Here is a 26,980-nt window from a genome sequence, read left to right on the forward strand (position 1 = left end):
GCATAGTATCGCGATACAGGGTTATTATTTACAAGCCTGGCTCTATCAAAGCAGAACGAGCAATCTCGTCGTTCGATAGAGAGCTCAGGGCAACAATTGGCATCGCTTTCGACATGTCGACTATGAACTCAGTTTCCGGTGGTGTTCAGCCTAAAGCTGTGTCCACTCATCTGATAGTTCGCTGACGGATGCAGTAGCTCAACTACCGTCGATCGCGAACGAGAGCATTTTTTGCAAGAAATGTAACGACGCCGGAGAAGCTATTGCCTCAGTAGCTCATGAAGTACGGCCAGCAATATCTCATGAAGTGAGGCAACCTAAATGCAACCATTCCCACAATATACTATCAGCGTCTTTCAACGTACTATACAAGTCTCGATGGCCCATATACGTGTGGCTTAAGGGATAGGGTTATATTTTCCGCGGTACAAGCATGTGACGACGACTGTTCACACTTCAACGCACCACAAAAGAAGTAGTTTCCTCTTTGGGTAAATAGTCTTTACAGAAGGGTCTAGTACATATTTAGTACAACGGCATAATCGAATCCAAGTCGATGGCAATAATTGGTGCAATTCCCTACTGGCCAAGTATAGCCAGTGGCAAATTCATGCGGATTAATCCATGCACAACGATGCAGTTCCGTCAGTGTAAACTTCGATCGTTCCGTGATAAAGATGATAAATTTCAAGAGACCTATACTTATTATGTAAATAAAGCTTGAGGAGGGACAGTTTGAGCGCAACGGTGGGAGGAATAATTTGCGATAATCGCTCCATTGTGCACAAGCCACCCTAGGGCCGCATCCATTGTTTGTCGCCTTTGTCCAACATCGTCGCCGCTGACCTGCCATTAAACTCCATCACATTCGCGTACCCACACAAAGGAAGTTGATAGCACCACCAACAAGCTGCCCCCTAGGGTGGTCGGAACAGCAACGATAATGCTGCCGCATATCAATAGCATGATCGACACGACGACTGTGCCGCAGCAACCTCATCACCATCAAGAGTACGACAATAAACCGCACCAACTACATCCTCCGCCTGTGACGGTTCAGCAACTACCCTTTCTGCAAGGCCAGCTCCAGCAAAATCCCCCACTGCAACGACTTCCGCCCGCGCCTCAAATACAACATGGACATAACTGTCAGATCGGGACTACACCGGACGGTTCTGGGAGAAAGCGCAAGCGAGCTAAATACGTTGCCATGGCCTGGTACGTGTAGTCTCCGTTGGCCGGCGCTTAATCGATGTGACATGCTAACAGCTGCTACAGTGCTGAGTGCAAGAGGCGGAAAGTCAAGGTGTGTAAAATGATACGTGACGCGGCGATTCCACTCCGTCGTTGACGTTTTGAGTAGTGTAACGGCGAGAGCAAATGCGACCGGTGTACTAAAATGAATCTCGAATGCGTATATCGTGGTCTGGAAGAGTATACGCAGCGAAGGATTGTTTGGAATGGAGTGTAAGTCCATCGAACGTGCCGTTTTCCCTAATGTAAGATGCTGACCTGACCGAGTGGGGACCCGGAAAATAGGCAAGAGCAGCTCTCTAAGGTCCTGGATGAGGATAATTCGACAAATATGCCCGCCACCTCCTCAAACTCACAGTACTCGGACCCCAATAATGGTGCAGCAAACGGCGTGTATGGATCTGCTCCGTCGTCTAGTCCGGGCCTGGTACTTCCTCACCAAAATTTACCAACGACGTCCGCCGCCCATCTCACACTGCCACCGATGGCACAATTCACATCTCTACGAGCTCCACTACCTGGAAGTCACCAGTTTGAGCAAACTCATATCCAGATGTCACCGAATCATGGCACATCAGTCCGGCCGCCCAATTTATTGAAGCCTGCTAGTGATCAGTCATTGTCAGGTGTCTCTACCCCGTCAGGCCGGTCCTCTAGGTCAACGTCAGTAGGATATGGTTCCTTGTCGACACTATCACCGGCTGCGTCGGACATGAATCGCCGAGCTGCGTCTCTGCCGAAGCCTGCACGTGCATGGGGTGAGGATGAAGCAAAAAGTTTCAGCGGTCCGACATCGTCGTCATTCCCGTTCCAGCAAGCTACGCGGATGCTGGACTCGGAGAGGATAGGTCAGGCAAGAGTTAATAAGGAATCTGATGAGGACGACGACGAGGAGCAGGCGGAAGAGTCTGAAGTCGAAGACGACGATCAGTCTACCACAGCGAGGAGAAAATTGTCTGCGTCGAAGAGTAAAGATAAGAAATTCTTGTACATCGACCATCTGGAAGCCAGAAGGTTAATTCAGGTCTACGAGTCCGAAATTAACTGCATGTATCCAATATTTGAGGTACAGGAGCTGGACACAAAGTACGAGGACTTCCGACAGTATTACGAACATCACGGTCTGAACTTTCCGAATGCGGAGGATTTATCCGTTGTCAAGATAATACTGGCGATAGCAACTAGTGTGACCGAGACCCATGTAACAGAAGGCCGGAAACTGTACGAAGAAGTGCTCAAAATGACGGAACGCAAGATAGTTGCCGGCACTGCAGATCTCTACACACTCATCTCACTATGGCTGATTCACAACTATCAGTTTCATACTGACTTGGAATCGCTTGCCTATCGCACGATATGCTTCTGCGCGATACTCGCAATTGAACTGGGTCTGCATCGGTCCAGTAAGATGTTCCAGATGTTCCCGGATCCCATGCAGAGAGAGCGGTGTCGGGCATTATTTTGGTGTGTCTATGTGGTCGACCGCCGGATGGCGTTTAGCACCGGTAGGCCATTTACGCTACGTGACGAAGACATCGATCAGGAACTTCCACAAACGTACACGCGCGATGAAGAAATTTCAGACGATAAGCGTGTCAGGGCGTTTTACCTTAACGCAATGATCAAGTACAGCCAAGTCGCCGGCCGTGTGTGGAAAACAGTCAGCGCTTTCAATCCGCCTCGCCACTTCACAATTAATACTGACGAGATTGACTATATTGAATTTCTCATCCACCGATGGAAGCACTCATTGCCACCTGAACTAAGGCTGCATAGTGCGAATGATGGACACCAACATCCGCCGCCACCGCAGTTTTCTAGCAAACTACAGACTATTCTTTACTTACGACATAATCTAATGTTCTTACATCTCTATCGCCCAGTATTGTTTTCGACAAGAACTATAGCTGAGCATATGCAATACGCACTACGTGCCGTCGAAATCGCGCTAGACTCTATTCGCGTGCTCTCCCGACTGCATTTTGAAACTGATTTGTACGCGTCATGCCAGATCCACTACAATTACTTTCTCGTGTCCGCTCTCGGGGTACTATTTACTGCGATCATTCATGCGCCGACCGTTTTTGCGGCTCCCTGCAAGCAGGAGTTTAACATGGCTCTCGATTTGATCAAGCTGTTTTCAAAGGTCTCCCGTGTTGGACGCCGGCTGTGGGCCACGGTGAAGAAACTGCGATCAGTCACGACCGCATATGGTATCGGGACATCTGTCGCAGGCGGTCCTTCATCGGTTCCGATTGATGGTTCCGGTAATCAGGAGGTTCGGAATGCTGCCCCCGCCAGTGTACCGGCACACGTGCATTCTAAGACCACTAGCCGACCAGTCGCTGCTCCTGTGTCTACTCATCAGTCAGGTGGCTATTCTGTTGAGCCATCTACTGTTGACCCGCATATGATGATGCCCGCTGATGTAGCTCGTACTTCACAAACCCCCACACCAAAGACTCCGATGTTCGATGGAATGATTGGCAATCAGACGGTCCAAAAGACGCATCAACTTGATGACCAGGATCAGCAATATGTACAAGGTGGCTACGTAAGTCCTCTCGCCGTATCTGCGTCTACATCATCCATTGATGGGCATAATCTGTCGACTGAGATCTCGGACCTGTTTAATTTCATGGCTGCAGACCCGCAAACCGAGACGTCCTATAGTGTTTCGAGCGTCTCGACTGTTCCTGTCATGGAATTGGCCGACACGAGGCAACCATGGGAGTCCGGAGCACATGCATCGTCCGCCCGAGTAACGCAAATGCCGGTCAGGCCAGAGCAGATAAGCTGTGGATACACGCCGTTAGGTATGGAAGCTGCACAAATCGCGCAGATGCTAGCTCAGAGTGCCAAGGGTGAATCTACATGGGATGATGAACTGTTTAGACTGATTGACAACTTATTTTAACGCTGTTTATTAGTTTGCGGAAGAGCTTTGTTATCATCAATTTGCGGGCGTCATGTTTGTAAAGTATATATTGAGGGTTTTGTACTTGTTTGTTTGGTGCTCTAAATATCTCACAAGTATTTTATTTTATGGAACGCTCTTAGTTTGACGTGCATGGCGAATCATACGATACCTATTATCATGCGATCTGTGACAGTATTGACGTCGGCGAAGAGAACGAGCTTCCGCCGACGATCCCGATTTGGTGCGAAGTGATTGACGATTACGCACGTGAACGAAGTTCCGCTGTCCATCTGATGCAGGTTAGGGTAGTTTGTCGACAGGGTTGACGCTTTTTTCGAGCCGCACGTCGCCGCACGCTTGCCGCGGAAATCTGTTGTGCGGAATCGTATCCGCGTTTTTTCATAGTAATCACACAAAGCTGAACCGAAGTCCGCCGCCTGGGAATCACTGCCCTGTCAGCGACAGGAGACCCCGGTATGGTCAGTCGGGGATATTGCATTTAAGTCCTGTAGATCTGGTTCTGCTCATTTTTCTCCTGTTATCCGACTGGTTTCCCTCTGCCTGTGCATTCCGATCATTGAGCTCATTACCATAGTCACTGAACTAACAGACGGCACCTTCACCATGAATTTCGGCGAGTTTATATTAGTGATCCAGACTCATGTCCTGCATCACCCTTACATTTCTCTTATATCACTCCTCCCGCTGTCCCTGTTATTGTACATTATCATTAACGAGTTTATACGCGCAAGCGTTCGAGTTCGGGGCTTTGATGGACCGCGTGGTTATCCGCTTGTCGGAAATATCCCACAGATTAGATACAACGCATCGGAAAAGTACAGAAACTGGGCAAAGAAGTTCGGACCCATTTTCCAAATCCAGCTTGGTAACATCCCGGTCTTAGTTCTGAACTCGTCGGCGGCGGCACAGAAGGTGCTTGTTGCGAACTCGCAGGCCACAATTTCGAGACCTATGTTTTATACTTTCCACAAGGTGCGTGCTGACAGGTGCCAAGGATTGGGATCGATGACTAACGGAATTAGGTCGTTTCTACGACCGCTGGGTTTACTATTGGAACATCACCGTTTGATGAGTCTCTCAAGCGCCGCCGCAAGGCTGCTGCGACTGCCCTTAATAAATCTGCCGTCCAGACCTACACTCCTCATATCGATCTTGAGACTAAGGAGTTTATCAAAGATGCGTTCGAAATTGGACGCAAGGGCCAGCTTGCCATCGACCCGCTTCCGCTCATACAGCACCTCAGTCTCAATCTCAGCTTGACACTCAACTGGGGCACCAGAATCGACAGCGTTCATGACCCACTATTTGAAGAGATTACAGAAGTCGAAGAATACGTGTCTCGATTCAGAAGTACCACGGGCAATAAGCAGGACTACATTCCACTGCTCCGATTGAACCCATTCAGTGGACAATCTGCTCTGGCCAAGAATATGCGTGCCCGCCGTGACGTTTATCTTAGCCGCATGAATCGTGAACTGGACGAGCGTATCGCGAATAAGACCTATAAGCCTTGCATTCAGGCCAACGTCCTTCTTGACCCGGAGGCAAAACTCAGTGCCACTGAACTGATGTCTATTTCTCTTACCATGGTTTCTGGCGGTCTTGACACAATCACTACCCTGGTGGCGTGGGCTCTGGCCCTTCTCGCTCGACGGCCAGATATTCAGAAGAAGGCGTACGGTGCAGTCCGAGAGTATTTCACGGAGCAGGAACCCCTTTGCGATCCTCTTGATGATCAGAAATGTGCATACATGGTCGCTCTGGTCCGCGAGCTCCTGCGCATGTACACACCGCTCCGCCTTGCCCTTCCACGCGCTGCTGAGCGCGACTTCTACGTCGATGGAAAGCTGGTTCCAAAGGGCACCGCCATATTCTTGAACTCGTGGGCCTGCAATATGGATAACGACTTGTGGCCTGACCCAGAAGAGTTCCGTCCCGAGAGGTTCTTGGAGAAATCCGGCGCGCCGATCTTCACATTTGGTCAAGGGTCGCGTATGTGTGCCGGCTATATGTTAGGAAGTCGCGAGCTCTACTTGCTCTTCATGAGAATAATCGCCGGATTTGAGATTATTGAGCACGAGGCGGTGGACACTGACCCTTTGACCGGATTGTCCGATCCCACGAGTTTAGTCAGCACGCCGAATAGGTATAAAGTAGTTTTCCGACCGCGACAGACCGACACATTGGAGAAGGCATTGAAAAATCATGTTCCCGTGACGGCCAACTAGTGGGGTATACTTGTCTATAATAGTCTGTCTTGGGATTGTGAGAAAATGGTGATCTTGTGTACTTGGGTCGGATAATATCGGGTCATGAGAGCTACTTCAGGTTAGTAAAAGAAGAAGTAAAGTCAAGTGGTTAGAGCCTTTTTTGGATGTAAACACGCGCTTGAAGTTGATAGGGAATCGCTACCAGTTGGGCATCAAAGAGTTGCGCGCCCGACGATTAAGAAGTATCGATTTGTTGCGTTGTTAGGATTTAAAGCAGAGCAGCTGATGAAGAACTGTATTGCAGCAGAATTGATTGATTATCTCACACTCGTTCTCGACGTCTTTAATTTTATTGTAGTACAATTCAGAATCAGGTCTTCGAAGTTCCAACAGAAAGCAGAGCGTTATACTCAGCTTTTAGTACGACAAGGGAAAGGTCCGAGGCGATGTCTCTCGATGTGGGCCAAGGGCAAAAAATAGCGGGGAAGCGCCGTCACCGCGAGATTGATGGTTTCTCGGCGCCTCGGCGCGTTGCACGACAACGCTCTTGAATCCAATTGGCCTTTTGGTACAACACATCCCACCACCGAAGAGTCACGACGAGGCCTTGTCCGACTATGGCTAACGCGTACGCTCCTGCGCTTTATTCAGCGTTTAATATACGAAATATTGATTGACATCACCGGTCACAGCGATCCAGCAAAACGAACGGCGCAGTTACCTGCACGGGGCACTTTTGTCACTGATGTAGATCTGGAATTCCAACTATTAGACGAGTCCGCTGTCGGCCGAAGTTGCCAGGCTATGACGTGTTTTCAACAGAGCCTCCAACGCACTTAAGGTCTCAGCGACAGACTAGCTGTTTTCCTCTAAACATACTTGATTCAGCACTGTAATGATTTCATCTCGTGTCTGTCGGCCTTAATAGACAGACATTAACTTGAGCTCTGCGCTGAGCATTATATTCCGCACAAACTGTGCATATGCTAAGTGCAAATCCTTAGGACAGCCCTCAAATTGGTTGGAACCAAGTTCGAGACCCTAGATCCGTATTCGTACCAAACTGGCTTCAATTCCTATCATGCGTATGTTGTTTGGCATTGGTATTAAATGATCTGGTTGAATTGTTGCTAACGCTACCTAGGACTGAGGCTGTGAAAGGCGCAATTCCCATCGGGCAGAACAGTCCTCAAAAACCACCTCATGGTCTCTATGCGGAGAAGTTGTCCGGCACTGCATTTACAGCTCCACGAAATGAGAACAAGCAGACGCATGACCAATATATTCAATGACTGGAAGCCGGAACTAAAATGGCATAGATGGTTTTATCGCATTCTACCCGGAGCTTCTCATCCTGATTTCAAACTTGAAGACAGAGGGAACTTCAATTTCAAATCTCGCGCCACAAACCTCCATGTGATCCCAAACCAGATCCGTTGGAACCCATTTGATCTTGACGAGGGCGCCACGTTCATTAACGGCCTACGAATGGTCGCTGGAGCTGGCGATATTGTTACGAAAACAGGCCTCGGTATCTACATTTATGCTGCAGGTAAGAGTATGGAGAACGAAGCGATATACTCAGCGGACGGTGACTTTTTGATTGTGCCTCAACATGGTGATATGGATATTCAGACTGAAATGGGATATTTATACGTGCGCCCGGAGGAGGTTGTTGTGATTCCTCGTGGTGTTCGATTTTGCATCAAATGTCCTACCGGACCTATTCGCGGGTATATTCTCGAGCTCCACACAGGGCATTTTAACCTCCCTGAATTGGGGCCAATTGGATCCAATTGCCTTGCCAATGGACGCGATTTCGAGGCGCCTGTTGCTGCATACGAAGACGTTGAAGAAGATTACACTGTGTACTGCAAGTTCGACGGCCAACTTTTTCGACAATTCAAAGCCATTCACCGTTTGACGTTGTGGCGTGGCATGGAACAAACTATCCGTACAAGTATGATCTCGGCAAATTCAATACCATTGGTTAAGTTTCTTTCGATCACCCTGATCCGTAGATCTACACCAGTGTGGCGATCCATTCCATCCATTCCACTGAACCCCTCCGTGGAATGGAAGTGGACGGTAAGGGGCAATTTCGCGATGGAATGGATCCACGAAGGGTATCAGTGGAGTGGATGGACAGTGGAATGGACGAATGGATACATTCAAGCTATCTATCTAGCATCTACACCTCGATAACCTCGTTAGCCCCTGAAACCTCCTTTTCTCCCTCCTGACCACCTGTCAACTTCTTCCATTCCTTCAGCGACCTCTCATACGACTCCGGCAGCTGTAGAAAATGGTCCTTAGTTTGAACTAGACCAGCCTTTTGCCAAGAGCGCAGAGTCTGCACAATACCTATTGTATTGGCCTCAAGACGATTGCGCGAACTGTCTAACATTCCACCGCAAGAGGAGAACAATCTCTCGACATCTGCGCTCATGGGCGGAACGGAGAGAACGTCGAGGGCCATTTGAGCTAGCCGGGGATAAAGACTTCGTTTCTCGTGCCAATATGATAACGGATCAACAACATCCTGGTCCGAGTCCAGGTGCAAACGTTGCCGCTCCTCGTATTCGTCTATTGTAGGGTACACCTGTTGAGAAGGCAGTGGTGCCTGGCGACTTTCTTCACGATTTTTGTTAAATTTCGTATGGAAGAACTTCCGCCGTTTGATATCTGACGGCAAGCTGCGTACAGAAGAGATGCTAAGATGCCTGTATTCTGAGTCCCATAGTTCCTGAACGAGTTTCTTTGCTGTATCAATCCATGAAGCTTCACTGGACCACCAATTCTCGAAGTATGCCCATCGATACGCAGGATGAAGGGCAACAGCAGCATAATAAACGGGCGTCTCATCTAACTTCTCGTAATATTCATTCAGCTTCTTCCATGCAAGATTAATGTTGATTTTGAAGTGTTCAGCATCAGGATATCGCATAGCCATTGCCTTCCAATGCTCGAAACGGGTGAGGAGGTGTTCATATGCGAAGACCACGTCCCATATAGTGCCATATGCTTCTGAGAAGCCATTCTTACGGGCCCTGAATTGTCCGTCGCCTTCAAGGACAAGGAGTACATCTTCAATTTCGGTCAGGACGTCATGATATAGTTGAGCCACGATCCAGTCCTTCTCCGTTATTTCGCTTTCATCCCGAATATAAAGGGGCATATCCTCCTTCCGCTTCGATCGCTTGCGAATCGAAGCGTCGAATTCAGCCCGTTGGTTAGCCCAAAGCTCCTCCAGGAACGGCCTCAACTCAAGACAACGGCGTAGCATGTACAACTGAGACAGCCATCGCGTCAGGTTATCCATCACGGTGTCCTTCGGACGGCTAGCTTTAATCTTAGGGTCCTTCGATATATCGAACTCCTTCTGCTGTAAATCCCGTAACAACTGCGTCAAGACATCCGATTTGTGAATAACGACAACGAGGTTATGAAGCTTCCCAATGGGCCCTTTCCGTCTCCAAGCTTCATGGCGAGAGGCATCAACAGTCGAATCGGCGGAAATCTCATCTTCAAACGCATCTGCGTCGTGGCCAAATAGCAGTTGCTTACAAACAAGGTTGAGAATATGACCAAAGCATCGGACTCGGCGACTTCTGCCCTTGAATTCAAGCGCTGTACCAATCGTATCCATCGCCGTATCGTTGTGAGCTGCGTTATCCAGTGTGAAGTACCCAAGTTTTGAGGAAATCTCATAGCTGGCAATAATATCAAGTACGTGGACGGCAATATTCTTGCCTGTATGCCGTTCCACGATTTCTGGGATTCCTAAAACCAGCTTTTGCGCTCGGCTTTCGCTGTCAAGGAAAAAGCAGACGATCCCGTACATTGCGTGTCGATTTCGCGACCGCCAGCCGTCAAACGCTATATGGACCTTGCCTTCAACTCCTCCAAGGACCTCGACCACATGCGCCTTATTGGTATTATATACTTCGAGAATTCGACTGCGGACGGTATCGTGGCAAATATGCGCGTCAGTGATACTGACGAGTGGGTTAAGGTATTCAAGGAGGTCGCGAAAGCGCTGGTTTTCGATCTGGCGGAACGAGCCCTGAGAGTCAATAACCCATGCGACAAGCAACTGCTGGAATTTCTCTCTGCTAAAGCCACCAATCAAAGTACTTGCAATCTGCTGTTCTCGAGGATTGTTTGGGTTTAAATTGAAAAACGACGTGATACTCTTAGACGGCGTCTTCTCCTTAACCTTCACTGGGGCCCTGCGTTTGCCTGTTGGGTCCCATATATTGTGCTCGAAGAAAAGGTGGTTCTCCGCATTCTGGGTTCCAGTTGCAACCGTATTATGAGGTCGGCGCCTCTTCTTGTCGATACAAGGCCGGCAGACCCATCGTCTTTTTGAATCGTCGTCGCTATGTTGAATGTCGAAGCCGTGGCTCCACACCCAGGACGACGTGCTGGCAGCACGCACTGACCTCACATATCCTGGAAACTCCTTCCAAGGGAAGCTGTCCCAGACATCCTGAATATCTTCTAAGGTAGTTGAAGGCGTATTTTCAGTCGTCTCGCTGTCAGTTCTGTATGTTTCTGCCATATTGATGTCTTAGAGTAAGAGTGTTTACATGCAAAGATACAAGAATTACTACGTAGACGCGTGCTGAAACGTCCCAGGGCTAGCCCCTGCCTTCACCCCTGAGGCGTGCTTAACCTCTAAAATCCTGTCCATCCGTCCATTCATCCATTCCACGCCGACTTTAAATGGATGGATGGATTACGTAACAGCAAACAGATGGAATGGATGGGAATGGATGCACGGACCTCCATTTCCATCCATCCATTCCATTTGACCAAATCAGTGGAGTGGATCGCCACACTGTACAGGGTTAATACTGACGTGAATCGGACGCAGGTGGGAGTCCGGTATCGAGTCCCCGCGCCTAGGAGTCTGCGCATTGAACCCCCACAATGGCGAGAACGGAGCGTTCGGTCGTCAAGAGATTGACCATATACGCCCCGCAGTTGCGGCTGCTCGGGAGAAAGGTATCGACGTCCAAGGCCCATTTCCGTGCGACACCATCTTCCTTAAGCGAGAGCACTTTGATGGCATAGTTACAATGTATCATGACCAGGGTCAGATCGCCATGAAACCACTTTCGTTCGACGGTGGCGTGACGGTCCAGGGTGGTCTTCCTATCCCGGTAGCAACACCCGCTCACGGAACCGCGTTCGACATTGCAGGAAAGAACCTCGCCTCCGTCGCCAGCACACAGAATGCCTTCAACGTCGCCGTCACCATGGCCGAAAGAAGGATTTCTAGAGAGGGTTGCGAAGCCCAGGTTGCGGATAGCGTCCCTTTGAAAAAGGACTTATTGCCTAAATCCACCGTTGTAGAAATTGCTTCATGCTGCTAGATATCATACCCGCAATTACCCAGTTAGACTAGTTTGTATATGCCTCTACGGCACAATCAATTTCAGTTAACGAGCTCTTGCGTTGTGAATGGCGGGCCGACGCTCCAAATTGCAGCCTACCCTCCGATCACGCCAAATATATAGCTAGGGCGTTGCTTTGCGCCTTTTCGCAAATTTTTGCTAGAGGAAATGGTTTCTAAAAGGCATATATTAGCGCAGCAACATTCTATCAGAGTCGCTAGCAGCTGGGCCGGGAAAATGTCGCCCGGTGGCAGGGGGCCCGAAAAAAGTCTCGGATTGATCGTCAATATTGTAGCCCCACATTCGAATAATAACGTTCGTTGCGGCATTTCCGGGGTCCTTGAAACTGGCAAGAATGACAGAGAATGCGCCAAATCCCATTGAATAACCCGTCCGCGACATAACCACCAAAGTGGGCATGAACATAACAATATTGAATAAAAAGATCATAACGACCGTCCAAATCGGTACTGTAGTTGGCCACGCTAAAATAGCTGCCAATCCTGTACCCATGCCGATGAAAAAGATGGTGATATACCACCAATCAGGGACCTCTGGATAACGGGACATCATGCGTGAGTGGGGGTCATCAAAGTCATCCAGCGAGTCTCTGAAAGGATGTCGTATTGATACGGCCAACCTCTTTAGCGTCTCCTACAGCAATCTGTGCTCGCTAATCACGACATACACAAATGTACAAGTGCAGACAGCCCAAAGGCCATCTTTGCCCACCAAATTGCCGGCTGACATGTACGGCGGAGTGTAATTTTGATACAAATCCTCGACCACATTGTTGTTGACCACAATTCTGGAGACGTTGTAAGTGTTTCCATACCTGTCGTAGACTGCGTTCGTATTCATAGGCAAGTATGCGGTAAACTTCTAATTTCTCCAATACAAAATGACCATGATAATTCCGGATATGAGAACGCCGATAAACTTATTCATAAATGCAAAAAAAGGGTAAACGAGAGGAGCTCCGTAGTTGATTACCGCCCAATCAAATGTGGGGACAGGGTTAACTCCGAATCCAATAAAAGAGCCGGTAACCATCGCTAAAGTCACGTTCTTGGGCGCAATCCATGTCATCCAATTGAATGTATTAAAAAGCAAGTCGGGCACACAGAAATAGCTGAAGGATAAACCAAAGACATGGAAAAGAACTTTTGTCGACTGAGCGTCCAGCCGCTAACCGACGTCTTTGTTTCGTTGACAACTAAAGCCCTGCTGAGAGCGAGAATGGGCAGCACGTTTGGAAACACAGCTTTCACCGGAAAAATCACCAGCTTGCGCATGATACCGGCAAGACCATAGCCGAAAAATAAACTCATAAGCCAGACAAATCCAAAATCTACTCATTCGTATCCAAAGAACAATTTATGTCGCAGAGCGACAGTCATCGACATCCAGTTTGAAGCCTACGCGCCGGCATTAACCATGATCAGGAAGCAACTGCGTGAACTTGCCGCAGGGGTAGAGAAAGAGTTGGATAACAGTTGCACCGAGAGAAAGCGATGGTTGACGGAAGGTAAAGAATTCGTTGATGAAACTGCCAACCGCTACCCAAATAGCACCAAGGACGTATGCACAATGATTTCGACTGGCATGTCCGTATCAAACGGATCAGTGACTGCTCGAACTTCTGGGTACGGAGAGTGATATCTAATCACGACGGCTTCCAGTAGGCAGTCAAGCTCATAATTATCAATATCTTCTCCGTAGGCCTCCGGTCCATTAACCATGAGCTGAATTTTGTCGTATATCTCGTTATCGAAATTTACATCTCCATAATGGTCCAATAGAGCTCACAAAATTGCGATACTGTCTTCCAGGCTCGTCTCCAGTAGCTTCTTGTAAAGAAACTCCGAGGCTTGGTCGGCCAACGGGTCTTCATCACCGGTGTCGCCAGTTTTGTTCATAGCCTTGAAGAGGTTGACGATCTTCATGTGGGCAACTTCGTCTGCCGTGCCATTAGACTCTTGCTGCTCAATAGCATGAGCCGTGATATCCACCTCAATTTTTTTCTCGTTCATGAAATCATCGTGTACCATAACTCCCAGACTAGACCATTGTTAATAGAGATGCAGAAAAGGAGGGATAATCTTCTATGACAGGACATAATACCAGAAAGTATCAGAATGCAAGCCAAAATAGAGTATGTGGCGGAGGAAGCCTTGGCGACGTGGCCTCTTTCGAGTTACTAGCTTAGGGTCAGGGTCGACATGTCCGCAAGCTCACCCATTTTCAATGGGTCAGGGTCAGGGTTTGGGTCAACGATACGTAAAAAACTTGTCCGTTTGCAGAGAATTGGGGTGAAAGTAGAAAGCATAGCGTAAACGACTTCATATTGCTCACGGAGTGCTCCAAGAAAATATTCTAAAGTACAGTCGTTATCCTCCCTTCCGCCGAAACGTACGATGAACACGTCGAGACTGCACACATGATCTTGGCTTTCTGTTTGTCAATAGAAATAAGTGCGACGATGATCTTCGAGCTTAGACTTCAATACTGCGTACATGTCAGCCATGCATGGAATAACAACGCGGCGGCTCATGCGGCGTGCTATGAGTGGCCGCTATGAGTGGATTTCAAAGTAGTCCGATACAAATGAGCAGAATCTTCAAAACACCGTTGTCTAAAATTCAGCCCCAGTCTGGTCACTTGGCCATAGGACTTTTTGTAGACAAAAATATGCTAAATGACACGTATCTGACAAGCCGTGGGGTATCATAGCCCAATATGGCGTCGCCCAAACCCTCAATCCTTAAGAATGTATCGGTGCTTTATTTGGCCAACCCGTTGGATCCACTGATCGCGGCGGAGTCGTCAAATGACGTGGTAAACCATGCATCTTTTAGGATTTCTGAGGGAGTTAGACGCTGCTCTGGGTTGTACCTTAGCATTTTGCGCAAGAGGTCCTCGAAAACTTCCACTTCCTCCTCCGTGAGCCTCACCCCTGGATGCTCGAGGATAGAATCTCTGACAGGCTCAGTACGAACATTGTTGGTGCTCACGATGTTCGTCTCATCTGTGATCGATTCATTGTCTGCTGAGCCTATATCCTTGAGCTGTTCAATAAGCGGATGCTCGGTCAGCATACGAGTATTATTCGGCCCATAATTTTTCGGTTTTCCACCCTCGTCGAAGTAGACATCGTGCTTCTCCCAAGAACTCCACCACGGCTCTGGGAGTTTGCCTAGAGTTTGTACCATCTGCCGAATCACATCATGTGGGCCGCCAAGAAATGTTTCAAACAGTTGACATCCGGCGCGAATCTCGAATATCGTGCAGCCTAATGCCCAGATATCCGACCAAACACTTGCGTGCCCTTCGAAATAGAGCTCTGGTGCGCAGTAGGACATCGTGTATCCTACTTCGTTCTGTGGAGGCGGTGAATGTAACATGAAAGATTGGCCGAAGTCGACCAGTAGAATCTTCTTAGTAAAACATTTCGATTCAAGGCTTGACAGATTAGCAGGCTCAACCAGATACTCCGGTGCAGACACCATGTTGTTGAGTTCTCCTGACCAAAGTCGGACTTCGTCAGTTACGGGGAAACCGAGTAGTTCATAAACATCTTGATCCGACCACAAGTCGGCATGTGCAAGTTGGATCAGAACATTCGAGGTATTAAGATCTAATGCCGCATCAGCGCAAGGTCAAAGCAAACGGCTAGAATATACAATACCTCCGTGTGCGACTCCTGCAGAGTGCAGGTATCCTACTACTAGTGTCACCTGTTTGGCGAATTTTCGAGCTAGAGATCCACGCAGCCTGCGGCTACCAGCTCGTCGACCTGGACTGTAACATATCTGGGCAATATCAGGACCGGCGAACAGAGACACCAGACATGTATGGAAGCCATTGGGACCTTCGATTGTAAAATCGTCGAAAACGGACAGAATGTGATCACGCGCAGGGTGGTATGTTGCGATTTCATTGAGATGCTTGAGAATCTTCAGTTCATTGCATGTGCTCGAAGCCTCTGCGGTGATGATTTTAAGGGAGACAAGTCGATGACTGAGCTCGTCTCGAGCTAGCCAGACAGTCGAGAACCCTCCGAAACCAAGTTTATGAAGTACTCGATATCTTCCTCCAGAAAAGCTGTCTCCTATGGAAACAGGATGAAATCCACCTTTTCGATAACCTTCTATTTGCTCAATATTGTCCAGCGATGGAGGCCGAAATATGTAAGACGATTGTGTCGTCGTCATGACCGTGCTACAACTTCGTAAACTGATAAATGCAAACACCAATCGTCTATGGATAATCGCTCTCATGCAGGTATAGAGCTTAGTAATCACTGACCTCTCTCTCGCAGATTCGATTAGTTGGTGGCGAAAACACTCGGTCAAGGCGCGTGTTTGAGGCCAAATTCAATATAATCACAGCCGCCGCCAACCTGTGATATCACTCGACCGCCGCAGGCGTAGCAAGCCACAACAGCACCTAATATTGTTTCCTGCCCCATTTTACCCTAATTCCAGTTCGTCGGTTCTTGCACCAACTTGATTGTACACTGCGTGTTTATTTTGAAAGTAGGTGGGCACTCCATGCCAAGTACTATGCTTTGAATATTTTATGTGTTGTCGTTTTCTTATATCCAACTACACATATATATACGACACATGGCATGTATTATGAATGAATTATCAAGAACAAACCAGCTACGAAAACTTACCCTTATCGATCAACCAAGAAAATTTCGTCGCAAGCTATAGTTTACGAAATTATTCCGAATTGGGAATTACTGACACCATTGAGCCGTTAGCGAAAGGACGGTCCGCGTTATTTATTCTTACTATATTCTATTTCTCGACCGAAAGGTATCCAGCCAGAACTAACTTAGCTTCGGGTACAACCTACAACTTGGTGGGATTCCATCAGCGTCGCTGTGGCTTGACCAGATAACAAGGCCCTGCAATGCGTTTCATTGTGACGTTCAGGTATATGATGCGCTACGATCATGTGCACTAAACTTTGGTGTCTTCTGACACCCTGCTTTCCCCTATAGCAATGGATGTTTGGACTGAATGTAATCTACGGGTTGGCAACAAGGGGGCATTTGTGAAACATTGGCAAACCAGATACGGCTCACATCAAGGACCAAGAGCAGCTATGACTTGAGCTTTGGTATATACTGCGATGTGTTTCTTAGTTACATATAAGTACATGGACCTCCTTCTTTCCTGAAGACAGTTTCGGGGAGATTTGCCTTGTGGCACGCTCTGTCAACAAAATTGTCACACCGTCGCGTTTCAGACAGCAGTTCCAACCTATAAATGTCGGCCCTAAGCAGTTCTAGTCCAGCTCCAACTTTCTATATCGTCTCATTTATAGATTATCGTAATTGATATTTCACAGTCATATCATTATGTCCCCACAAACTATGATGCCTGCCTGTAACAGTAATCTGGAAAATGGCTAAGCCAAAGGACAAAGGCTTTGTCGATTTCTGTGAGAACACAGTTATATCGGTTGCGCAGACTCTTGACAAGGATCAAGCTATCATTCGGTACGGTCCATGAGAAAATACCCAATCCTAGCATGTCACATTTATCACTTTCTCTATTTCTTCACCACTTCCGATGCAGCCTCAACTAATCAACCTCGTTAGTGCACTCCCGCATAAGTCTACTAAGGTCGCCGGTCAGTATGTTAAAGACAAAAATCATCTAACAGCCGACTTGATTGACAGTACGTAATTATGATCACTCTATTTCTAGCATGTGCTGACACCGCTGTCCGTTAAGGTACGTCTGGCGATGGCTTTGCCGCACACATTTATGTCGATGACGACAACACCAGGATGTTGGATCAGACTGAACATAGTCCAAATCCGACGATTTGGCGATTGAAGAAGAAATATTGAACTATCTTCGACAACCGGGGTATTATAATCAAGATTTATATTTTGTTAGGAGCAATTGCTGTATAGAGAGAGGGTTGCAATTCTTTAGTGATCTACACAGTCCTTACAGCTCCCAGCGATCATCCCGGAACTGCAATTGCCGACTTTGTTATTTTTCCACCACGATGGCTGGTTCAAGAAGATACTTTCCGCCCGCCATGGTATCACCGCAACGCGATGTCGGAGTTTATGGGTTTAATTTGCGGCAGTTACGATGCGAAAGAGGGTGGAGGGTTCCAACCGGCCGGCGCTTCCCTGCACAACGTTATGGCCGCCCATGGCGCGGATGCATCAACCCACGAAAAGGCTTCCAACATGGAGTTGAGGTCGATAAAGGTCGGCACCGGGTCTATCGCCTTTATGTTTGAAAGTTGCATGATGCTTGGCTTGACTGACTGGGGCTTGGAGGAGTGCAGAAAAGTGCAGAAAACGTATAATCAGGATAGCTGGGTGCCTTTGAAGAGGTTTTTTACTGGCCCGAAACATGGACGAGCAGATCTGTCGCTGTTGAATAATGGAAATGGAACTGGAAACTGCATTCATTAGTTGCGCTGGCTCAATCGACCTCGGAGTGAAATTGAAATGATTGTGGTTTGGCAGATATTACCGATTCTGCTGTTGTCGATTATTTGTAAGTGCAGTGACGCGATTGGTTGCACCTGATTCCGATTGATGTTAAGTCTGCGTGTCATTTCAGCAACTGAATTCTCAGCTGATTTCATGCATAAGACGAGATGCAGAAAAGTAAGTAGAGTGGTTAACGTAGCAGAATGCTAGAACAAAGACGTTATTGTGCTTGTATAATGACCTTGCTGCGTTAGCGGCTACGTATATGTGTCAATTCTGGGTTTTGATTTTTGAACCAAAGTAAAGCTTCCCCGCTTCGTCGCCGCGAAGCATGGCTAACCCAAATCCTGACTCATACGATCTCCACTTTTTATAGTTGCTTCGATTCCCACACTTGCGTCACATCTTGGCCTGTTAGATGTCGTGAATTCGTATAACTTATTTGAATCGCGGAGGATTCCGTCATCAAACAGTTTCTCGCCCAAACGTATCCCGCAATGGATTAATCGTTAATCCGCATTGATTTTGTTGGGCATTTTCAAGTTCCTGTCAAATGGCCCGGTCCCAGCGTGAAAATATATTTCTAGCATATATTATATCACATCTCTGCACCCCTTTCTTGGTCCATGAACTCGTCTAATTGTTAGCCGAACGTTATTTCTATTGTGATTTATGGTAATGACCAGTATTCGACAATCATGGCTGGATATTCCAGTTGACTCGCACTTTTCGCTGCGGAATATCCCTTTCGGTATCATCTCCACCGCGGCTGATCCTCACCGTCGTCCTGCTGTCGCGATCGGCAACTATGCGCTGGATCTGCTTGAATTCAGCAACTCAGGTGGATTCAGGCAGTCCGGATTCACCAATACATCTGTTTTCGAGAACCCGACTCTCAACGCATTCGGAGCCTTAGGCCGCGCAGCTCATCGCCTGGTGAGGACCTACATTCAGGATATCCTCGCTGCCAGTGGGCCGTATCCAGATCTCCTCGAAAGGAACCATCCGTTACGTGAGCGCACGCTTTTGCCGCTTTCCTCAGTTCAAAATCACTTGCCGCTCGAAATCGGAGATTATACAGACTTCTTTGTCGGACGCAATCACGCTTACAACTGCGGCGTTATCTTTCGTGGACCAGATAACGCATTGAATCCGAATTATTACCATGTTCCGGTTGGTTACCACGGTCGTGCATCGTCAATTGTGATCTCGGGAACTCCTATCAAACGCCCTGTCGGCCAGATTTTGCCAGATCCGACTGCAGTTCCTAAGATCCCGGTTTTGGCACCAACCCAGCGACTAGACTATGAACTTGAGTTTGCGGCATTTATCGCGACGGGTAATAACATGAGTGAACGGATCAATGTCAATGACGCCGAACAGCATATCTTTGGGTACGTGCTGATGAACGATTGGAGCGCTCGCGATGTGCAGGCTTGGGAATATGTTCCTCTTGGTCCGTTTACCGCCAAGAATTTTGGTACATCCATTTCTGCTTGGGTTGTCCTCTCAGATGCGTTGGAGCCGTTTAGGACAAAACCTCTGGCGAGACCTGCAGACGCGGGCGACGTGCTGCCGTATCTGAAGGAGAAGAACGAGGAATCCGTGTATGATATTGAACTCCAGGTCTTTTACCAGACTACTGACGGCGACAAGGCAGTTATCTCGAAAGGATCTACAAAGTATTTGCTTTTCTCATTTGCGCAGATGATTGCGCATCATACAGTGACAGGTGCAAATCTGCGACCGGGCGACTTGATTGCTTCAGGAACAATATCAGGAGAGGACTCAGGCTCCTTGGGTTCGCTTCTGGAGAAGTCTCAAGCTGGCAAGGTTCACATTGCTATCGGTCAATCGACCAGAACTTTTTTGCAGGATGGCGATACAATAACGTTTACTGCTGCCGCTGATGACGGCTCTGGCGCCGGGTTGGTTGGATTTGGCAAAGTGACTGGGACTATTCTGGCGCCTGATTATTGATCGGGATCGCGCAAGGTTATTCTGTTGAGTGACTGTATAATGGAGTAATCAATGAAATACTCTACTGTTAGGAAAATAAGGTCGTTAAGACGACGCTGTAGTTACAATTTACGGATCGGCTTGATGCCCACATGCTGAGAAGAAAGGGTATGGGTTGTGGTAACACTCCTAAACCTCCGTGTGGCGGACCGAGTGTGATAGAACACGCACACGCTATCGAACGTCGATCTCTCTGCATCCGCTTCGGCCGCCGGTGGAGCTGTCACCTTGTGTTCTGCGAACAATCCACTCGCGGAACTACCGCGTGCAGTGAAAGCATCGGATACCCCACTTGTCCATACCACGCTTCAACAAAGCATGATGCCCATTAATACTGCAATTTTTCCCTTCGGTGAGATGGCTTTACTGAGCAGATGGTTCACTCACCCCCTTACGGACATGACAGAAACCGCGATAGCGAAAGACCCGGATGACGGACGCTTTTGCGCCTATCTCGAAAACTCGACGTTTGAGAGAGGTGCCGAGGCCATCCCACCTGAATCAGAGTCCTGCGATTCAGGACTAGGCTTTTCCAGCGCCTGGCTAAGCGCCAAGATCTTCGAACAGAGACTGGTGTGGAAGGTCGACATGCACGTCGTTCCGTGGCTGTTTTTACTGTATCTCTGTGCTTTCATCGACCGTGTAAATATTGGAAATGCAAAGATTGAGGGCTTGGAAGACGACCTGCGCATGACTGGCAACGACTACAACATCGCCCTAGTCGCATTTTTTATTCCGTACATCCTCTGCGAATTCCCCAGCAATATCATCAGTTATTCATTGATGCGTTACTCATTGACGCGTCACGATTGGCTGAATTAAAGTTTGACTACCGGCCTTGTAGAATTATCGTGGGCCTCCAGGCAAGCTCGAGTTCCTGTCGTCACGCAAACCCTAGCCCTACCACGCCTTCATCGATCCGTCTCCAGCCCTCATTATAAGGTTTCCATCCTGCCAGCTCAAGAGCACCAACCAGTTTCGACTTGTGCCACATCGACACCTTTTACTTCGGCCCACATGAAATCAACGTACTTGATCTTGGTCCTACTGTTAACCGCGAAAACCTCTATATCTAACTCAGAAATTCACCCAAATCGGAATTCCTCCATTCAGTAACATCAGATGGCATTTGTTACTTCCCCAGGCCGTGTAGCAGTTTGTACCACACTGCGATCGGCATACGCGGCGACGAGCACTATCGCCACGATGTCCTTTCATTCGTTGCCAGTGCGTCTGGCATTGAACGAGAATGATACAAGTTCGTCTCAGTTCATATGGTAATTAGTAACATTTCTGTTCCCTCGACTAATGATTACTTCTACCAGACCGCGACCACCTACAGGATATCTACGAACAAGAGAAAGAAGCCCAGCTGAAGCTCGCCAGGCAAGGAAAAGCAAAATGGAACGAGGTACTTGCCAGCAACAGTGAATCGGATGTAAGAGGAGTTGTCTCTCTCCACTTTATGTATTTGGCATGCTCTCCAGAAGGTTTCTGATTCTATTTAGGTCAAAGCAGATCGGGGAGAGGTGAATAAGGATCCCATTTTCAAGAAGACGCAGGATAAGATAGAGAATCGTCGTTGGTCAAGGCAGGTATGCGGACATCGCTCAATAGTTAGGTGACCTGAGGTGTTCCTAGTAAGGCTTAGCCTGGGAATGATCTACTATCCTTACGGCCTGTTACAAACCATGAGGCCAGCTTTTCAATACTAAAATAAGATTTATTCTTTTTAAGTATGTATATCAACCACTGCGTAGTATCAATCATCATGTTGTTCGGTCGAGCATATTAGATTCGCATTTGGTACGATGGAAATTCCTTAGAATTGTAAGACAATGGTTGGGGAGGTTTGATACCGTTCAACTTGTCCGAGTTCCCGTCGACAATAGAGCGCGAAGCACATCTATGCATCCCATCATTCGAGCTGCAACATAATTTAGAAAAATTTGCCTAAACCACAGCTGTCGTAGGATCAACACCTCGCCTACGTGGAACCAACCAACCAGAACGCGCGATCCAACAGCGCAATCAGTTCTCGAATCATTCCGAAAACTTGAGTGGTAATTTCATTGCTTATTACTCTGAGAGGACGAAGAATTTTGCTTGCTGGGAGTGGTATTAATGGCTCGCTGTGTGGGCCGCCATGATTCTGGCCCTTCTGAATAATAGAGTTTGTTTCATTTAACTAGTGAATTGTGACGTCATTTACGTTCCCATCTCTACAAAACCACTTATTCCCCATCTTGCAATACAGTAATCGAGTTGGTTATTGTGAGAAAGACTATATGGACTGAATGGACGATGAGAAGGGAGGCTGAGAGTCTGATCTCAATGATGACCAGTCTTCTAGTCTATATATACACGAACAACACCTCGAACCGAGGTGACAAACTAAACTCAGAACTCCCCCGCTCGCCCGCCAACACAGCCGAATGAACTTCCTCATTTGGCTAACTCAGAACACAGAGAGACACAAGATCAGAGCTCATGATCTTGAGAAGTGGAGCTACGGCAGAGCCGCTAACCAGATCGGACAGGAAAGTGGAGAGTGGCCAGCTCTCCGCAAACCCAACTCCAGGATCAACCAATCTCCAGTGACCAGAAAAACGGGGTAGCTCCACCTCGGAAGGAAACCGAGAAAGAAACCCACCACACTGGAAGTGGAGACTGATCTACCTCGGAAAACACCGATCTCTCACATGGATACGCTCCTCACCGAGGCACTCTAGCTTAGAGAGAATATGCGGAGGAAAGTTTGCTTAATGGTCACGTGCCTCTGGACTGGCTTCTCTGACCTTTGGTGAGGTGCAACTAGCAATTTCAACAAAGGCAGAAGAATCGTCCATGGGAATGAGGAGAGAAGATCCAGAGGAAGCTGGCAATGGATTGTCGCGGAAGAGCTTCCTGCAAAATTAACTCGCTTTCAATGTCCGGGTGCTGTCAAGCAGAAACAACAGAAATATTCTTTGATATATTCAATTATTTCCACGGGGCTAAACATTTCAAAACATTTACAAACTGCCAAGTGGATATCATTAGTACGTCTAATTAGCGAGCCAGAACACCTAATTGAGGGTTAGGGCTGGAAAGCAAGGGTTCGCAAGCAAACTTATACGCAGGCAGCACAGAACACGCTCAAACAAAAACGTCAATGCCACTGTCGAGGACCGGCACCTGCGGACTTTCGTACAAGTTGCTCGCATCCACCTGAATGAGCACTGCCAGTCGTAGCAATTACGAACACTGAAAAGTTATTAGCCATGTCGTCCGGATGCGACTCTTACAGGTGGTCAAAGTCCTCTCAGCGAAGGCCAAACTCAGTAAACATGTATCCAACTACCACCCAGAAGCCGATAAACCATCAAGGTCGGAGATCACACTTATCCATTAATTTATGGCAACAGAGAAAAGTGTCTTGTCTGTCCAAATAGGGCTGTTGACGATTTGCCGGTTTGCCGATATCGTATCGGAAAATATCCGATCCGATACCATATCGGCAGCCTCAAATCTTGCGAATAAAATTACGAATAAATATCGGCCGGCATAGGAGTTAGCCGATATAGTATCGGCATATAGGCGCCGATATCGGTTATCGGCAGAAAATCTCTTCAATTAGGACTAACTGGTATTCAAAATGTCACCAGGTGATCTGGGAGATATCAATTACTCGCCGATTGACCGTCAGGAGGTTTGCATCGCAATATGTAGAAATCAACGTGATGAGACCACAAACTTGACAGAACTTCGTGCTCCTTGAACGGGCGAGCAGTCTGGCCGATTTATAAAGATGTCAGCGTCTATTGACATATCATGCGAAACTGTTAACTATAGATATATTTGCTCATCAATGCTTATAGTAGTCGTTCATGAGCATTAACATGCGCATTGTGTTGGCCTTCATCGAATGCCTTCTCACTCCTAGCACGTCTCGTCCTGCATTAAACAACCTTTCAACTTGAACTTCTGACGCTGGGATGGCTAGAAAAGTTCTAGCCGCAGACGCCATCCTAGGATATTCCTCTCTATGTGCATGCCACCACTTGCACAACACAATTCGGATCGACTGTATCGATGACAGTGACTATCGGGCTATCGAAGTAGCGGTCTATGTCGGAAAGTGTAGTCTGGCTTCGGGGCTGCACTTTCTGAAGCATCCGAGACTCCAGATTGTTTCTACTGCAATCCGCCGAGAGTGGCAGATTTGCAGGGGAGTCCTCATCAATTGATTCGTACATCAAACGCAGCTTTTGGCGGATGGCATTAATTATGAGGGCGCCAGAGTTCTCATCTGCCTCAAGCTCTTTCAAGATGAGATTTTGCTTCACTCGGGGATCTAAGATTAGAGCGATGTAATGCGTATCCGTTTCATCCATGAACGAATAATATTTTCTGTATTTTGCAGTGTGGCGATCCACTCCACTGATTTGGTCAAATGGAATGGATGGATGGAAATGGAGGTCCGTGCATCCATTCCCATCCATTCCATCTGTTTGCTGTTACGTAATCCATCCATCCATTTAAAGTCGGCGTGGAATGGATGAATGGACGGATGGACAGGATTTTAGAGGTTAAGCACGCCTCAGGGGTGAAGGCAGGGGCTAGCCCTGGGACGTTTCAGCACGCGTCTACGTAGTAATTCTTGTATCTTTGCATGTAAACACTCTTACTCTAAGACATCAATATGGCAGAAACATACAGAACTGACAGCGAGACGACTGAAAATACGCCTTCAACTACCTTAGAAGATATTCAGGATGTCTGGGACAGCTTCCCTTGGAAGGAGTTTCCAGGATATGTGAGGTCAGTGCGTGCTGCCAGCACGTCGTCCTGGGTGTGGAGCCACGGCTTCGACATTCAACATAGCGACGACGATTCAAAAAGACGATGGGTCTGCCGGCCTTGTATCGACAAGAAGAGGCGCCGACCTCATAATACGGTTGCAACTGGAACCCAGAATGCGGAGAACCACCTTTTCTTCGAGCACAATATATGGGACCCAACAGGCAAACGCAGGGCCCCAGTGAAGGTTAAGGAGAAGACGCCGTCTAAGAGTATCACGTCGTTTTTCAATTTAAACCCAAACAATCCTCGAGAACAGCAGATTGCAAGTACTTTGATTGGTGGCTTTAGCAGAGAGAAATTCCAGCAGTTGCTTGTCGCATGGGTTATTGACTCTCAGGGCTCGTTCCGCCAGATCGAAAACCAGCGCTTTCGCGACCTCCTTGAATACCTTAACCCACTCGTCAGTATCACTGACGCGCATATTTGCCACGATACCGTCCGCAGTCGAATTCTCGAAGTATATAATACCAATAAGGCGCATGTGGTCGAGGTCCTTGGAGGAGTTGAAGGCAAGGTCCATATAGCGTTTGACGGCTGGCGGTCGCGAAATCGACACGCAATGTACGGGATCGTCTGCTTTTTCCTTGACAGCGAAAGCCGAGCGCAAAAGCTGGTTTTAGGAATCCCAGAAATCGTGGAACGGCATACAGGCAAGAATATTGCCGTCCACGTACTTGATATTATTGCCAGCTATGAGATTTCCTCAAAACTTGGGTACTTCACACTGGATAACGCAGCTCACAACGATACGGCGATGGATACGATTGGTACAGCGCTTGAATTCAAGGGCAGAAGTCGCCGAGTCCGATGCTTTGGTCATATTCTCAACCTTGTTTGTAAGCAACTGCTATTTGGCCACGACGCAGATGCGTTTGAAGATGAGATTTCCGCCGATTCGACTGTTGATGCCTCTCGCCATGAAGCTTGGAGACGGAAAGGGCCCATTGGGAAGCTTCATAACCTCGTTGTCGTTATTCACAAATCGGATGTCTTGACGCAGTTGTTACGGGATTTACAGCAGAAGGAGTTCGATATATCGAAGGACCCTAAGATTAAAGCTAGCCGTCCGAAGGACACCGTGATGGATAACCTGACGCGATGGCTGTCTCAGTTGTACATGCTACGCCGTTGTCTTGAGTTGAGGCCGTTCCTGGAGGAGCTTTGGGCTAACCAACGGGCTGAATTCGACGCTTCGATTCGCAAGCGATCGAAGCGGAAGGAGGATATGCCCCTTTATATTCGGGATGAAAGCGAAATAACGGAGAAGGACTGGATCGTGGCTCAACTATATCATGACGTCCTGACCGAAATTGAAGATGTACTCCTTGTCCTTGAAGGCGACGGACAATTCAGGGCCCGTAAGAATGGCTTCTCAGAAGCATATGGCACTATATGGGACGTGGTCTTCGCATATGAACACCTCCTCACCCGTTTCGAGCATTGGAAGGCAATGGCTATGCGATATCCTGATGCTGAACACTTCAAAATCAACATTAATCTTGCATGGAAGAAGCTGAATGAATATTACGAGAAGTTAGATGAGACGCCCGTTTATTATGCTGCTGTTGCCCTTCATCCTGCGTATCGATGGGCATACTTCGAGAATTGGTGGTCCAGTGAAGCTTCATGGATTGATACAGCAAAGAAACTCGTTCAGGAACTATGGGACTCAGAATACAGGCATCTTAGCATCTCTTCTGTACGCAGCTTGCCGTCAGATATCAAACGGCGGAAGTTCTTCCATACGAAATTTAACAAAAATCGTGAAGAAAGTCGCCAGGCACCACTGCCTTCTCAACAGGTGTACCCTACAATAGACGAATACGAGGAG

The 26,980-nt window shown here is 47.8% G+C and overlaps 12 protein-coding genes across 12 annotated transcripts; 9 read left to right on the forward strand and 3 right to left on the reverse strand.

Moving 5' to 3' along the window:
- Nucleotides 1-943: 943 nt before the first annotated feature.
- On the forward strand, nucleotides 944-4,306 carry POJ06DRAFT_220834 (fungal-specific transcription factor domain-containing protein; the record flags this gene model as incomplete). Its single annotated transcript, XM_056185615.1, has 6 exons — nucleotides 944-1,227; nucleotides 1,279-1,306; nucleotides 1,364-1,467; nucleotides 1,522-1,778; nucleotides 1,833-3,946; nucleotides 3,989-4,306. 6 exons carry the CDS (start codon nucleotides 944-946, stop codon nucleotides 4,169-4,171), a joined length of 2,970 nt encoding a protein of 989 aa, XP_056045819.1. The 3' UTR covers nucleotides 4,172-4,306.
- A 279-nt stretch (nucleotides 4,307-4,585) lies between these two features.
- POJ06DRAFT_249530 (cytochrome P450) lies at nucleotides 4,586-6,780 on the forward strand. Its single transcript, XM_056187177.1, has 2 exons — nucleotides 4,586-5,167; nucleotides 5,218-6,780. The coding sequence occupies exons 1-2, from the start codon at nucleotides 4,799-4,801 to the stop codon at nucleotides 6,421-6,423; spliced, it is 1,575 nt and encodes a 524-aa protein (XP_056045820.1). The 5' UTR covers nucleotides 4,586-4,798; the 3' UTR covers nucleotides 6,424-6,780.
- Nucleotides 6,781-7,022: 242 nt separating this feature from the next.
- On the forward strand, nucleotides 7,023-8,399 carry POJ06DRAFT_274589 (Homogentisate 1,2-dioxygenase; the record flags this gene model as incomplete). Its single annotated transcript, XM_056189621.1, has 5 exons — nucleotides 7,023-7,033; nucleotides 7,410-7,490; nucleotides 7,550-7,675; nucleotides 7,725-8,273; nucleotides 8,315-8,399. The coding sequence occupies 5 exons, from the start codon at nucleotides 7,023-7,025 to the stop codon at nucleotides 8,397-8,399; spliced, it is 852 nt and encodes a 283-aa protein (XP_056045821.1).
- A 2,765-nt stretch (nucleotides 8,400-11,164) lies between these two features.
- POJ06DRAFT_274590 (Isocitrate/Isopropylmalate dehydrogenase-like protein) lies at nucleotides 11,165-11,786 on the forward strand (the record flags this gene model as incomplete). Its single annotated transcript, XM_056189622.1, has 2 exons — nucleotides 11,165-11,250; nucleotides 11,285-11,786. The coding sequence occupies 2 exons, from the start codon at nucleotides 11,165-11,167 to the stop codon at nucleotides 11,784-11,786; spliced, it is 588 nt and encodes a 195-aa protein (XP_056045822.1).
- Nucleotides 11,787-11,996: 210 nt separating this feature from the next.
- Nucleotides 11,997-12,668, reverse strand: POJ06DRAFT_266978 (OPT oligopeptide transporter protein-domain-containing protein; the record flags this gene model as incomplete). The annotated part of the gene is made up of 2 exons (XM_056189197.1): nucleotides 11,997-12,417; nucleotides 12,496-12,668. 2 exons carry the CDS (start codon nucleotides 12,666-12,668, stop codon nucleotides 11,997-11,999), a joined length of 594 nt encoding a protein of 197 aa, XP_056045823.1.
- Nucleotides 12,669-13,366: 698 nt separating this feature from the next.
- POJ06DRAFT_289294 (uncharacterized protein) lies at nucleotides 13,367-13,952 on the reverse strand (the record flags this gene model as incomplete). The annotated part of the gene is made up of 2 exons (XM_056190312.1): nucleotides 13,630-13,952; nucleotides 13,367-13,590 (listed from the first exon to the last, which is right to left on the reverse strand). Exons 1-2 carry the CDS (start codon nucleotides 13,856-13,858, stop codon nucleotides 13,367-13,369), a joined length of 453 nt encoding a protein of 150 aa, XP_056045824.1. The 5' UTR covers nucleotides 13,859-13,952.
- A 638-nt stretch (nucleotides 13,953-14,590) lies between these two features.
- Nucleotides 14,591-16,021, reverse strand: POJ06DRAFT_266980 (protein kinase; the record flags this gene model as incomplete). Its single annotated transcript, XM_056189198.1, has 2 exons — nucleotides 14,591-15,444; nucleotides 15,496-16,021. The coding sequence occupies 2 exons, from the start codon at nucleotides 16,019-16,021 to the stop codon at nucleotides 14,591-14,593; spliced, it is 1,380 nt and encodes a 459-aa protein (XP_056045825.1).
- A 1,206-nt stretch (nucleotides 16,022-17,227) lies between these two features.
- Nucleotides 17,228-17,679, forward strand: POJ06DRAFT_266981 (uncharacterized protein; the record flags this gene model as incomplete). The annotated part of the gene is made up of 3 exons (XM_056189199.1): nucleotides 17,228-17,322; nucleotides 17,425-17,504; nucleotides 17,561-17,679. The coding sequence occupies 3 exons, from the start codon at nucleotides 17,228-17,230 to the stop codon at nucleotides 17,677-17,679; spliced, it is 294 nt and encodes a 97-aa protein (XP_056045826.1).
- A 90-nt stretch (nucleotides 17,680-17,769) lies between these two features.
- Nucleotides 17,770-18,264, forward strand: POJ06DRAFT_194452 (Homogentisate 1,2-dioxygenase; the record flags this gene model as incomplete). The annotated part of the gene is made up of 1 exon (XM_056184954.1): nucleotides 17,770-18,264. A coding segment is annotated over one exon (495 nt), but the record flags the coding sequence as incomplete, so codon positions are not given.
- A 699-nt stretch (nucleotides 18,265-18,963) lies between these two features.
- POJ06DRAFT_194416 (uncharacterized protein) lies at nucleotides 18,964-20,265 on the forward strand (the record flags this gene model as incomplete). The annotated part of the gene is made up of 1 exon (XM_056184951.1): nucleotides 18,964-20,265. One exon carries the CDS (start codon nucleotides 18,964-18,966, stop codon nucleotides 20,263-20,265), a length of 1,302 nt encoding a protein of 433 aa, XP_056045828.1.
- A 396-nt stretch (nucleotides 20,266-20,661) lies between these two features.
- On the forward strand, nucleotides 20,662-21,126 carry POJ06DRAFT_236988 (uncharacterized protein; the record flags this gene model as incomplete). The annotated part of the gene is made up of 1 exon (XM_056185930.1): nucleotides 20,662-21,126. The coding sequence occupies one exon, from the start codon at nucleotides 20,662-20,664 to the stop codon at nucleotides 21,124-21,126; it is 465 nt and encodes a 154-aa protein (XP_056045829.1).
- A 384-nt stretch (nucleotides 21,127-21,510) lies between these two features.
- On the forward strand, nucleotides 21,511-23,223 carry POJ06DRAFT_266985 (uncharacterized protein; the record flags this gene model as incomplete). The annotated part of the gene is made up of 4 exons (XM_056189200.1): nucleotides 21,511-21,562; nucleotides 21,630-21,742; nucleotides 21,813-21,899; nucleotides 23,113-23,223. The coding sequence occupies 4 exons, from the start codon at nucleotides 21,511-21,513 to the stop codon at nucleotides 23,221-23,223; spliced, it is 363 nt and encodes a 120-aa protein (XP_056045830.1).
- Between the last annotated feature and the right edge of the window lie 3,757 nt (nucleotides 23,224-26,980).

The sequence above is a fragment of the Lipomyces tetrasporus genome, assembly GCF_029532465.1.
Source record: "Lipomyces tetrasporus strain NRRL Y-64009 chromosome Unknown POJ06scaffold_3, whole genome shotgun sequence".
Taxonomy (NCBI): Eukaryota; Fungi; Ascomycota; class Lipomycetes; order Lipomycetales; family Lipomycetaceae; genus Lipomyces; species Lipomyces tetrasporus.